Source organism: Epinephelus fuscoguttatus, linkage group LG11 (assembly GCF_011397635.1).
Source record: "Epinephelus fuscoguttatus linkage group LG11, E.fuscoguttatus.final_Chr_v1".
In the NCBI taxonomy this organism is placed as follows: domain Eukaryota; kingdom Metazoa; phylum Chordata; class Actinopteri; order Perciformes; family Serranidae; genus Epinephelus; species Epinephelus fuscoguttatus.
In genome coordinates, this window is record NC_064762.1 from 17197193 (window position 1) to 17209356 (window position 12164).

The 12164-nt window shown below is 42.3% G+C and overlaps 1 protein-coding gene across 2 annotated transcripts in view; it reads right to left on the bottom strand.

Annotated features, from left to right (window-relative positions):
* Nucleotides 1–12164, bottom strand: part of usta (uronyl 2-sulfotransferase a) — a 93461-nt gene that overhangs the window by 47869 nt on the left and 33428 nt on the right. Inside the window, exon 1 of one of the 2 annotated variants that reach the window (XM_049589413.1) lies at nucleotides 11838–11949. The exons of the other annotated variant lie outside the window; for it this stretch is intronic. Coding sequence (XP_049445370.1) covers nucleotides 11838–11922 — 85 coding nt within the window. The 5' untranslated portion in view covers nucleotides 11923–11949. Of the gene's footprint in view, nucleotides 1–11837; nucleotides 11950–12164 lie in introns of those variants that run through there. 2 annotated transcript variants of the gene reach the window in all.

The following is a 12164-nucleotide window of genomic DNA, read 5'->3' on the forward strand; positions in this document are numbered from 1 at the left end:
ACAGGAGCTGCTGGTCTACTGCTGCCTCGATTAGTTAGTTTGTGTTTTTTTCTGACTTTTTTTGTGGTCATGTTTTGCTACTCAGTTGCACAGAGCAGCGCGCTTTAACCCCACAGCCAAGGACACACATATGTAACACATACTCATAAAAAAAAAATCACATCTGTGAGGAGCCTGAATGAGGCCATGACATGAATCAGAACATAAAGGAGCAGCTTGACATTATGGAAAACACACTTAAATAAATACTTAGGACCCCAAATGACCTTTTGTGTATTCATTACTCACCCCATGTTGCGCTGAATTTATGAAGAAAATTTTGTCATTCATGCATGGCTCCATGTTGAATGAAGAATCCAAAAACAGTATTAAACGGTATGAATAAATTGGAGTCCGCCTTTAACCACAGCTTCTCAAACAGACAGCTCTTTATGGCAGGGATCTCAACCAAAAGTAAATTTATCTTTGCTCTCTTTAAAGCCAGACTCCATTTACACAACAGTAATTTTACCTCACTGAACACAGGAGAGCCCTGCGATAGTCTGGCGACCTGTCCAGGGTGTACCCTGCCTCTTGCCTGATGTCAGCTGGGATAGGTTCCAGCCCCCCCGCGACCCTCAAGAGGATGAACTGGTTAGAAGATGAATGAATGAATGAATGAATGAATGAACACAGGAGCTGCTGATCTACTGCTGCATCGACTGGTAGTTTGTTTGTGTTATTGTACGACTTGGGTGAATAACAACTGACCCTCTGAAACACCTAGGTTGCACAATAACACAAACTAACTAATTGAAGCAGCAGTAGGCTTCTGTGTTCAGCGAGGTAAAATTACTGTTTTTGTCAATGGAGTCTGGCTTTGAAGAGAGCATAGGTAAGTTTACAAAAAAAGCATGTGTTTGGGAAGTACTGAGTGTACGACAGGATAAATGAGACTTGGATTATGCCGCACAAGTTGTGTTAGAGTTTGTAAACAGATGTTTTTACATAGATTTGCTGTTGTTAAATGCAGACCCTCTTTTACGCCAATAAATAATAAAGAATTTTCCCTGTCTTTGGATTCTTCGTTCAACAGAGGCAACAATGTTTTCTGCATGAATTTGGTGTTACATAGGGGGAGTAATTGACATAGAAATGGTCATCTGGAGGGGGGGAAGTATTTCTTTACCTTAAAAGAATGAATGGGCATCAAAAACAGCTACTTCACATTAGCATGGTCTCTACAAAGAAGCAGGTATTTAAACTGTGTGTTGCTGGTTTGGAACAAAGTCATCTTCTCAGTCAAACAATTTACCCACTTTAATAAGGCATGGAAATCCAAAGCAAATCATTTTGGCCATGTGGAATTTTCCAACTAACTGAAAGGTCTATTTATCTGTTGAGAAGGACATCCTACTTCTTAAATACAAAATCCATAAAAAACGCAGTGAAATAGCTGAAACATGCTGTCATGGAAAAATCCTTCAAAATGAAGGTATCTGAATGTCATCATGTAAGTAATTGTATGAACGTATGATTCACCCATGGTCATGGTCAAGGTACTTTCGGCCTCAGAGTCCTTCACTGTCTGCATGCAGACATGTGAGGAGGCTCCAGAGCATCTGAAGGTTAAGATACTGTGAGATGGAGACCTTGGAGATGTTTAGATTCCAGTGTTAGACACGTCTGTCTGTCAAAAATGAATTGCGCTATATAACCCTGAATCATTGTTGTGATACTTTAAGCTTTTGGTACGGCTGTTGTACCAAGATTCTTCTCTGACGTCAGATTTGTGCTGTCATCAACTGTGACTCATTGAGTTTATTTTATTATTCATCAAAATGAAGATTGATCGAGGGTACATGTTTTTTTCCCCCACATCACATGAACTTCAAATACACAGAATTAATGTTTTTTCTATGGGTGTAGTTATTACACTTCATGTGCAATATTCACAGCTGTACTATGGGCAGTTTTTTTTATTTATTTACTGAGGACTGGATGGTTGAATGTATAATGTATGTGGTTTTAACTGTCAACTCATTACAGGGGGAGCACTCCTAATTTCATTGTATTTTTTTAAGGATACAATGATTCAGGGCTGATTTTCTTGCTCGTTAAAATACTTTTTTTCTTTTAGATACTGGTGGCTCTTTAACTCTCCCATGTGCCCGACTGGAAACATGAAAATAAGTTAATGTCCCCAACCTGTTGCAATAAATGTACTATTTAAATCATTTTTAACTATACAGGGGATTTAGCAACAAAACAAGCAAATGAAATATCAATATCAAGAACACAGACAGAAGGGTTCTTGTTTTTGCAAATGAATAATTAAAATTTTAGGCAATAAAAGGACCCAAGATTTTCTCATTAATAGTAAAGTTGTGTGCAGTACCCTTTTTCCATTGACACTCTTGGCCTTGCCGAGTAAAGCCATGCCATGCCGATTGGTGTTTCCATTGTCAGTTTAGACACGCTGTGCCATGCTAAGCCGCCCTTGAGATGGACCTTCTCAGGAGTAGGACCAAAAGCTGGGCTGCCCGCCCTCAAACTGGTAGCGGTGACGTGTAGCCGACCACTGCCAACCAGCAACGACCCCTGTTTGGAGTTTAGTTTCTCTCCTGCATCCTGTTTTTACTTTAGATATTTTATTTTACTGTTTCGTGTTCGCTATCAGCCATGTGTGAAGCTGTGTGAAGTTGCTGCTCGAAAACTCAACATTTCCTTATTTTGCTGCTTCACAATAAAAGTTTTCACAAAATAAAATAACAAGCCGGAAGTCTAATAATACAGCAGGGAGGAAAGTGAAAGCAGAAGCAGCCACAGTGAGGTGTTGATGAAGTAAATACTTCCCCCCCTCCCTGCTGTGGAAAAACACTTGCAGCAAAAATAAGAGGGGACTTTAGCCATTGATCAGCACTCTGCTGTTGTATCCATCCACCACCGCTCCTGCCTGACTCAGACTTTCGCCACCTTAACTTTCGTCCTTTTCCTGCCACCTTTCACCACCAGCGGCCATAAAACTATAACACAAGTCAATGCCCAAGCACCAGATTTCAAAGACCTTGAAGTGAGACCCGCTTCAGTTTAAGACACACCTTCAAGAAGGCAGCTCTGTTGTAATGGAAATGCAAATCCCTGCTGTGCTGGGCTGACGGCCAAAGCCAAGCCAGCTCATGCCTGTCGAAAAGGCGCACAAGACGCCGTGTCATAGTTTGGTTAGGGTTAAGTTAGCTTCACATATTTTTCTTCTCTTCTATCTTGTATTTTTTTACAGTCTAGAACTTTAACTCCATTCCACATTTTGCCCCCAGCTTCACCCTGCAGTTCAGAAGCTGCTCTAAACAACAGGTGCCACTTCACTCCAAAACCCCAACACAACAGCATCTCTCTCATCTGCCACTGTCGCCCACAGAACACAGCGCAGCTCTTCTGCATTAAGTCTGAGGATGTCACAAAGACAGTTACAACCTCTTTATACAGTATATCAAACACTGTGAGGCTGCTTCATGAAGGAACAATGGAGCTCATTCAAGGCCGCCCCACTCTTCGGATCTGTGCCTGCTTTTTCTGCCCACTCTTTAAATCCAGGCCCTGGCTTCAGACAGCGGCCTTTTCTTTGGCCCATCTGGACGCACAGAGACGCAACACTCTCCCATCACATTTACAACATTCAGGTGGCGCTCACAGGAGAGAGAGAGAAAGACAAATTGGAGGGCGCGGGGGGAGTAAAGCTATAAAGAGAAGAAATATTACATAAGAGAACAATCTCTCCTTGTGTCTCTGAAATGCGATCCAACGCGCAGATGAAAATAGCAAGAGTTGATGTGCGAACACACACATCGCTTTATGAGCAGCCAAAGTTTCCCTCGTGGCACACACTTAAAGATGTTATTGTATGCTTGTACTGGAAGTGTATTGTATGATTTTGTGAGTGCTGTTTATACTTAAGATAGTGGCGTGTAAGCTTTGAGTAATTAGCCTTACACTGAGATCCAATCTGCCTCTGTTTGGCTCTGTTACAATATCACACACACACACACACACACACACACACACACACCACAGTTACTGTATAGAACCTGCTTGACTTTCTGTGTGTTGTGCCTCATTAATTCATCGGGAGCGGGGTGTATAAATACTGACACAGCTGCACTTTGCTCACCCTCAGGTGTTTTTTTTAGACTTTCTCTATCTTGTCTCTCTTTCATGACTTCATGCACATTTCCCGAGGAATGCTGGGGGAGGTCTGCAGCTCTTCTCCGAGGCATTTGAGGTCACAGCGGGGCGAGGATGCAGGAAAAGGCAGACATCTCTGTTCCTTACTCTGTCATCCATCACAGACAACCACCCCCCACGACCTAGAGCCCTTCCTCGGTTCCTGTGTGTGCTTCTCATTAGCGTTTTGGACAAGAGATTGGAACTAATTTTTTTCCAGGGGCACGGGGCTCGTAAAAGCAGACAGCTGCCCTCCGCCCCCACCACCCACAGAGAGAGGAAAATGAACTTAAAGAGCCACTGTACGTTGCACTGTACTCGTCAACCTCATTGTCCTCTGATGCGTCATGAGAAGTCAGCCAGGAGGATGACACTTTGATTAAGAAACGTCTCAATTCCAGAGCTGAACAAAACAGGCCACAGCCCACAAAAATGTATACTGTACTTTGTGCCAACTGCATTTTTATTGTTCCCTGTGTTTACATGATTAATTACCAATCAATGGTTAGTATGACTTCACTCTGCCCCCCCTACACCGCTCCATCTGTTGGTACAAATACACAGGAATAACCTTCAAAACCACCACTGTGTTTACTCAACATGAAACGAATGCAGATGCCCGCAGGAAAGAGGGGTTCACTGAATGGTTGTATGAGTAGGAAAACGATGTGAATCTCATGCTACGGCGCGAACAGTCACCAAATATCAAGCCATTTACACATCTATGCATGAGCTGGTCCGGGCAAAAAATAGTCCGGCACATAAAGTGAGATAAAATCGAGATATAACATGATTAAGTTAGAGATTTAGTTATATTTAGACAGAGTTGCTTGCGGTACCTTCATATTTCTCCTCTAAGTCTTCACAAGAAAGTGAATAAGTATATTTCCCAAACTGCTGAACTTCTCCCTCACATATTTTGTGACAGCAGAGCAGCTGGTGGAGAGGTGTGTCACTGTGGATCTGGAAAAAGGATTAAGCCTGTATTTATCCCAACAACAGAACTTCAGAGTTAACAGTCCTGGAGAACAACTGTGAAAGATGTGGGCGGGGGCTTTTACATATCTGTGCCCAGGGGCCCATTGTCTCATCATCTGTCCATGCAACTGGGAGATTTTGGATTAACAAGCCAGATAGGACAGTGCTCTCCACCTTCATCAAATCACCAAGGGAGGGAATATATTGTGGAACGCAGGTGTTCGATATCCCCAGAAGAGTTCATGAGAAAAGACTTAGACCGATACCAAGGAGCACTGAAACTGTTTTGGCAACTTGTGATAGCCCAACAGCTTGCTATGACATCTCTACCCTTTCTCAACCAAAATCAGCACCTATATGCACATGGTAAAATCCATTAAGAATAGGCAATAGACTATTGCCAATAGACAAGTATACCTATACGTTTTTGCTAGAACGCTCTAAACTCTTCTAGTGAAGTAAATTCAACTCAGAGCCGAGAACCACCCCATGTAATCTCAGCTTTTTTCCCTATTGTCCAATTGGATGATTTGGGAGTCAGGCCTTCTATGGTCATCACGACAACAACTTTACAGTTAATAAACAATGGAAGAGAAACTGGTGGTAGCGAGAGAGCTATATGGCGCAACAATAGACAGCAGGTTGTCAAACTGCCTCAGAATCATCCTAAAATACGTCTGGAAATGGCCATCATTGAGGAGAAGCCCCTGGACCAACTCACCCTCAAACAGAGCTACAGCAAGTACCCTCTGCCTCAACATTTTAGCAACTAGATACTAATTACTGTCAAATAACTAAAATAAATAAACAGTAGATTGATTACACAAGAAGGCTAGTGTAAGGGTGTGATGGGGTTGTTGCCTGTCATCAATAAAAAGGCACAGCAAGCTTTTTTCCCTAGTGGCATTCACTTTTAGAAAAAGGCAGTGTGGTGCGCCTCGCGTTTTGAAACATGCAAAACACTTTCTGCGTGATCAGGGCCTTAGTAAACAGCAGAAAGCATCATGGAGGCCAGTGGAAATGTTACAGTTGTTACTTCTTTTATAGTGTCGATTAATTTGGAATGATGTTCGAGCACTACTTGGATGGAAACAGACAGTATTTTGTGGCAACATGCTGTAAAGAGAGGTGAAAAGGGGGTCAGGGGTCACATTTCCATCACTGCCAATCACAGCCAAACAGAGCTGGAGCTGATAAGTACCCATGGCTGCTGCAGAGCCTTTTATCCCAGGAATGGCTGCCGATTGCAACCTTTCACATTAGACAGATACTGTCCAGTTGAAAAGAGACTTTATTGTTTTTCTCTCATGTGTTACCTATCTGTGTGCAGGTACAAAGAATGCACAGGTCATAAATGGTCAAGAGGAGAAACAGGAGAGGGCAAAGGTCCCACTTAAGAAGTGGAGGAAGAATTCACAAATTAAACAAAGGTCAATGTCACCTTTGAACATCCTAATGTTAATCATATGTAGTGTGTGTGTGTGTGTGTGTGTGTGTGTGATTGAAGGAGAGACTAACTGTAGTGTGGTTATGCATGGGCGTGTAGCTAAATGGTTAATTGGATTACTGTGTCACAAGATCCATGGACTCGCCTCTGGCTAACAGCAGCTGCATAACCATTCCTAAGTACAATTATCTAATCAATACTGCAAGATGAACAACATAAATCAGCACTGCTTTTAAGTTTTAATCAGTGAATTGTAAAACAGTCTATACATTACCCTAAAAAGTCTGACAAAATACAAAACAAAAACATCCACAACTGATAAAGTATAGCTTTATAGCAGACTGTGGTATTGCTTTAGTATACAATCTGTGCCATTAAGGAATGACAACATTTTGTACGTGGGTTTTACTTCCACCCCCACATTAGATTTTTTTAAAGGATTTTGTCTTCGCTAAATTAAGAAAAACTGTGTAGCAAATAAAAGCCTGTGATCTCGTCGTCACAAATCAACACGCTTTATGATTTTCTGAACAACACGTGCAATTAATACAAGTTAAAAGCTAATCCTGTTAAAGCTGAGTTATTAGGCAACGTGATTTATACAGCAGAACAAAATGCAAAACTCTGTGAAGCACATTACTGCCATAAATGTGATTTTCTGCATGTATCAAAAAAATCCAACAGGATCTAATTAAGGGCCCATCACTCAAACTCACTGTCTTTCCCACAGATTTCAGGACGACAAACTAAAACTCTACTCACACCAGAGCAAACCAATATAAAGCATATCCTTAATACTTAATTAACATGAATGAAGCTCCCATCTACACTTTAGGATCTAACACACACAAAAAACCCCAAGGCCATCCATTGCCCCTGTCCAAAAACTTGCTAAAGCACATTACCACCTACATTATTAGTCACCTCATTTGCCGAGCTGACTTTTTACTTCAGCGAAAAAATGACTCATGCTTTTGTTGTTTATTCAAAAAGTTAGGGTTGGGATTACAACAACCTGTACAGCTGCGTCAGTCTCATCCACGCTGGTTGCTATTTTCGCTAAATTTCAGGCTCTGGCACAAAAGGGTAAATAGTGAATGGACTTGCATTTGTAAAGCGCCTTTCTAGTCTTAAACCAATCAAAGTGCTTTTACATTACATGCCACATTCAGCTTTTCACAAAGACTTTATTCACACCAAATGAAAATTACTTTTAGCTTTTCAGCTAGCTTGGGTGCATTCAGATTTGTTTGAGGGTTGATAAATGTACATTGTCCCTTTTCAAATAAATCCATACACTGGCCGAGACTATAGAAGGTATCACCTGCTCATCATTACACAATCACAAGCACTTGTGGAGCGATCTGGGGTTCAGTATCTTGCCCAAGGATACTTCAACATGCAGACTGGAGAAGCCAGGGACCAAACTACTACATCCATCCAACCATTTCCATCCACTGATCTGGGGTCAAGCAAAGCACCCCAGATGTACCTCTCCCCAGCAAAGCTTTCCAGCTCCTCCTGGAGGACCCCAAGGTGTTCCCAGGCCAGATGAGATATGTAATCCCTCCAACGTGTTCAGGGTCTGCCCCGAGGCCTCCAACCAGTGGGAGGTGCCCAGAACACCTCTAACAGGAGGCGCCCAGGAGGCATCCTGATCAGATGCCCGAACCACCTCAACTGCCCCTTTTCGACACAAAGGAGCAGCGGCTCTACTCCAAGCTCGCTGCGGATGTCAGAGCTCCTTACCCTATCTCTAAGGCTGAGCCCAGCCACCCCACGGAGGAAACTCATTTTGTCTGCTTGTATCCACGATCTCATTCTTTCGGTCACTACCCAGAGCTCATGACCCGCTCTACCTCCTGAGCCACAGCCGCCCCTGATGATTGGTATTGATGGAGTATTGAATGGTACTGATGATTGCTTTGGTACTTCTGCCTACAAAAATCAATCAATCAATTAATCACCTCTAATGAAATGCAATCTCATCACCTCTTTCAACATATGCATTGTAATTTAGCCCCTTTTGCCTCTTCTTACATTGCAGGCTGCCGCTTTATTATTGCCCGTGTTTCTGGATGGTTCTGGTAATCCATGGTTTCTGATTAGCTTCATTCTGAATCCTGAAAAAAAAAATCAATCGAGAAATTTGGAACCAGGCAAAGAAAAGGGCAAATTCAGAAAGAAATGAGATGTTGAAAAGGGTGCAGCTCCAATGTTTTGGAGCAGAACACTGTCACAGGAAAGTCTTTGGCATGGAGAAGAAAAAGCTTTGGCTTGTAAGAAATGTATTTTATCAATATTTAAACAAGGTAGATAGTATTTCTGACATAGTTCATTACAAACCAAAGAAAACTGCTTGGTGTAATGTGGAGGATATCATCAGATTTGTACGGCAATTACTCATCAAGCTTTGACCGAATCATCCCAGAACAATTCCTTCAGGCTCTGGAATTTTCCCTTTGGTGTTGGCCTGCTTCAGGAATGCTACAGTAAGTTTGGGAATTTCATAAACATGTATTTAGAGCATAGACCATTTCATTTGCTTTGTGAAATTGGCGACCCAGCTAAGTAGAGCTTAGGAAAAGAACACATCCCAGAATAGGCCGAGGTGGGAGCGGAAAACCACACAGGAATGGCTGTTGTGAAAACGGCCAAGAGGATAGGCGCAGTGTCGAAGTCGAGGGGCCTTCGCTTTACTGTGGGACAGGACTCAAAGCAAAAGATGGAAGGTTACCGAGCTGCTGCTGCCCTGGAATGTTCTACAAGTATGTGAAAGCAGATTACAGGTTCCACAGACTGTGAAGACTAAACTCTCTCATCCTTAACCACATCCTGCTGTACTTTCTGTATCTACCACAGACGAAAACGAGAGAATGAAAGGTGCGCGTTTGCTTCAAGACCCTATACTTTCTCTGCTGCAGGAATACAGAGTGAAGTTTTTAAATCAAACAGTGGAGAGAAAATAAAAAGTGTGAAAAAGTTTGGGTGGATTATAGACAGATATCTCATGACAGCCTTGCAGTGAAGTCAAAAATTACATAACATCTGCCTGATCCAGCTGTGTGAAACACACCCACTTAAACAAGACACATGTCTACAGTTACAGTCCTTACTTAACATTTGTGCCATAATAGAGAGCATATGCAAACAAAGTCAGCGTGTATGGGGTATGCTTTTCTGTGTGTTTGCCTGTTAAATGTGTGTGTGTGGTCACCCAACCCTTTGATTTGGAGCGAGGGTGTGGCCCTCTAGTAAGACCCGAGGCTCGACCCATCTACCTAATTACAGAAGGGAGTTAAGCTAAGGGTCAGGGTCTCCACCCACTACGCCCTGCTCCACACCACCACTCAGTCACTCGAGAATATACAATGGTCAGACAGCTTTGTGATATAAATAGACAGGCTGTGCTGTTGCTATGTTATTGCAGGTGCCCAAAACCTGGTAGGGAGACTAATTTGTGGACTTAATGCTCCCCTTAAATTTTGGTTACTGGAGCAGGACACACATGCATACGAATGTGCAGGGGTTGGGAGACGTCAGGAGGACTGTCAGCATGTCATTTGTGGACACCAGTGGTTGCCACTGTGTATACTGTACGACAGGGACGTACCACTGAACTGATGACCCAGCAGAGCGGTGTTGACTCTGGCAGCCGTGCGGCCCAGAGGCCATAAATAAAAAGACATACTTACTGGGACAAGAAATAGAAAAGCTTAATCATTTGCAGTGTTAAGGAATAAGGAAACAGGAGTGACTCTTATAGTTCATGATAAATTACGCCTTGTTTCTACAAAACTCTGAGTATGTGTGAGTCAAATAGGAGTCATTCCTCCAATGAGAACTCTGATGCGTTGCAAAACTTCTCCTTCCCGTTTTTACAGCCCCAAATTTGCCTCGAATACAGTGAAAACAAAACACTTGTTCAAGTCAGCATAAAAACAAATTAGCTAACAGATTGATGGATGTAATACAGCTCTATTTATACTTTTTTTCTATGAGAAAAGTTCAACAGCATATTATGCTAGCTAACACTGGTAATAATCAACACTCATAATTAACTTCATTTCTGCAGCGGTGTTTCTATCCCTTAGTAAAGAGATGCATTTCCTTGCGTTGACCACCAGGGGCATACTCCACATAGGCTATTATATAGAAATAGGACACAAAACCAAACTGTGTGGAAACGAGGCATCGTCCGTGTGTATGCCTGCATTGCTATGTTTCAAAAATAGTCAAGGGGTAAACTATGACAAAGATGTTGTGTGACAACCCGTAGCATTCCTCACGAACATGCTTTGAAGTAATGAATAAAACTGAATCACATCTTTCATGTTTTCTTAGATAACGGTTGAGCAGTGCATTTCAAACTTTGAACTGTCACTTTTAAACTACATTTCACACATGACAAACTAAATTGATCTACGCGACCCCGGACGAGTCATTTGATGTCTGAAAATTGGAAGAGGCAGTCGATGAAGCTGAATGAAGCCAGGAAGGGTGAATAAAATCAAGTCAGGCTTAAAGCTACCACATGAGGGGTAGCGGAGCATCACCAGGTTAAGACTCAAAGGCTGCAGATTCCTGAATTAAAATTTGAAGGGAAAAGAGGATTTCCATCACTTTCAGAATCACATGTCACAGCACGGAACAGTGACCGCTGTCCAGGTGCATGTTATGGCGTGTTTTTTGCAGTGTAATCAATTTAATTTAGGTGAGTAAAGTGAACGTATTGCTCTCAAGGCCACTGTGCCTTTGACATGTGCTCTGCACTGTTTAACACAAAAACAGGTATAAATCTTGACCTCGTGAGACCCTGCTCTATCTGGCAGAGACAGGACCTCTGATTGCCTCTGAAAAATCAAGCTTTGAAATGAAGAAATGAGCCATGAAGTAGAAAATTGGGCAAACAGTTGAGACCCTAATAGACGTCTGACGCCACACAGCCAAAGTAGGAGAAGTAATCACTCATCAGCTAGTCAGGCAGGCAGTGATGCGGATGCTCTTCCCTCATGAAATCATGTGGGTGATCACGTTTATATTGCAACAACAGTATGATAGAATCATAAATCACAATAAGAAAAGACTTAAAAACACAGGATGTGACGCTGCCAGGGATTTCCGTTTACAACTGCTTGTTCCGTCAGCTAATTCTGGACGAGTCACTTCCGCTTCAGAGGGCAAAGGAGGTGCTTGTGCGGTTTGTACGTACCTCGTCTCAGCTTGTGGACATGTGGGCACGACACCAGCTGTCTTGCCAGCCTGTCCTTATGGATAAAGAGGCTGCCGGTGGCCATTTTGACTGACCAGTGATTTTTCCCACACACCCCTATAAAGAAAGTCAAACGGAGGGGACCTTTTAAGTCTTACTTTTAGATTGATAAAGAAAATGTAATGATAAAACAGCAATTTCTGGGGTGGGGGGGAAACTTCACATATGAAAATGCTAAGAAAAGCTAGAGAAAAATGTATGTGTATATTTGACATTAATTCAGAGCATGGTGATGTGTAGAAGGACCAGAATAAAACTGCAAATTAT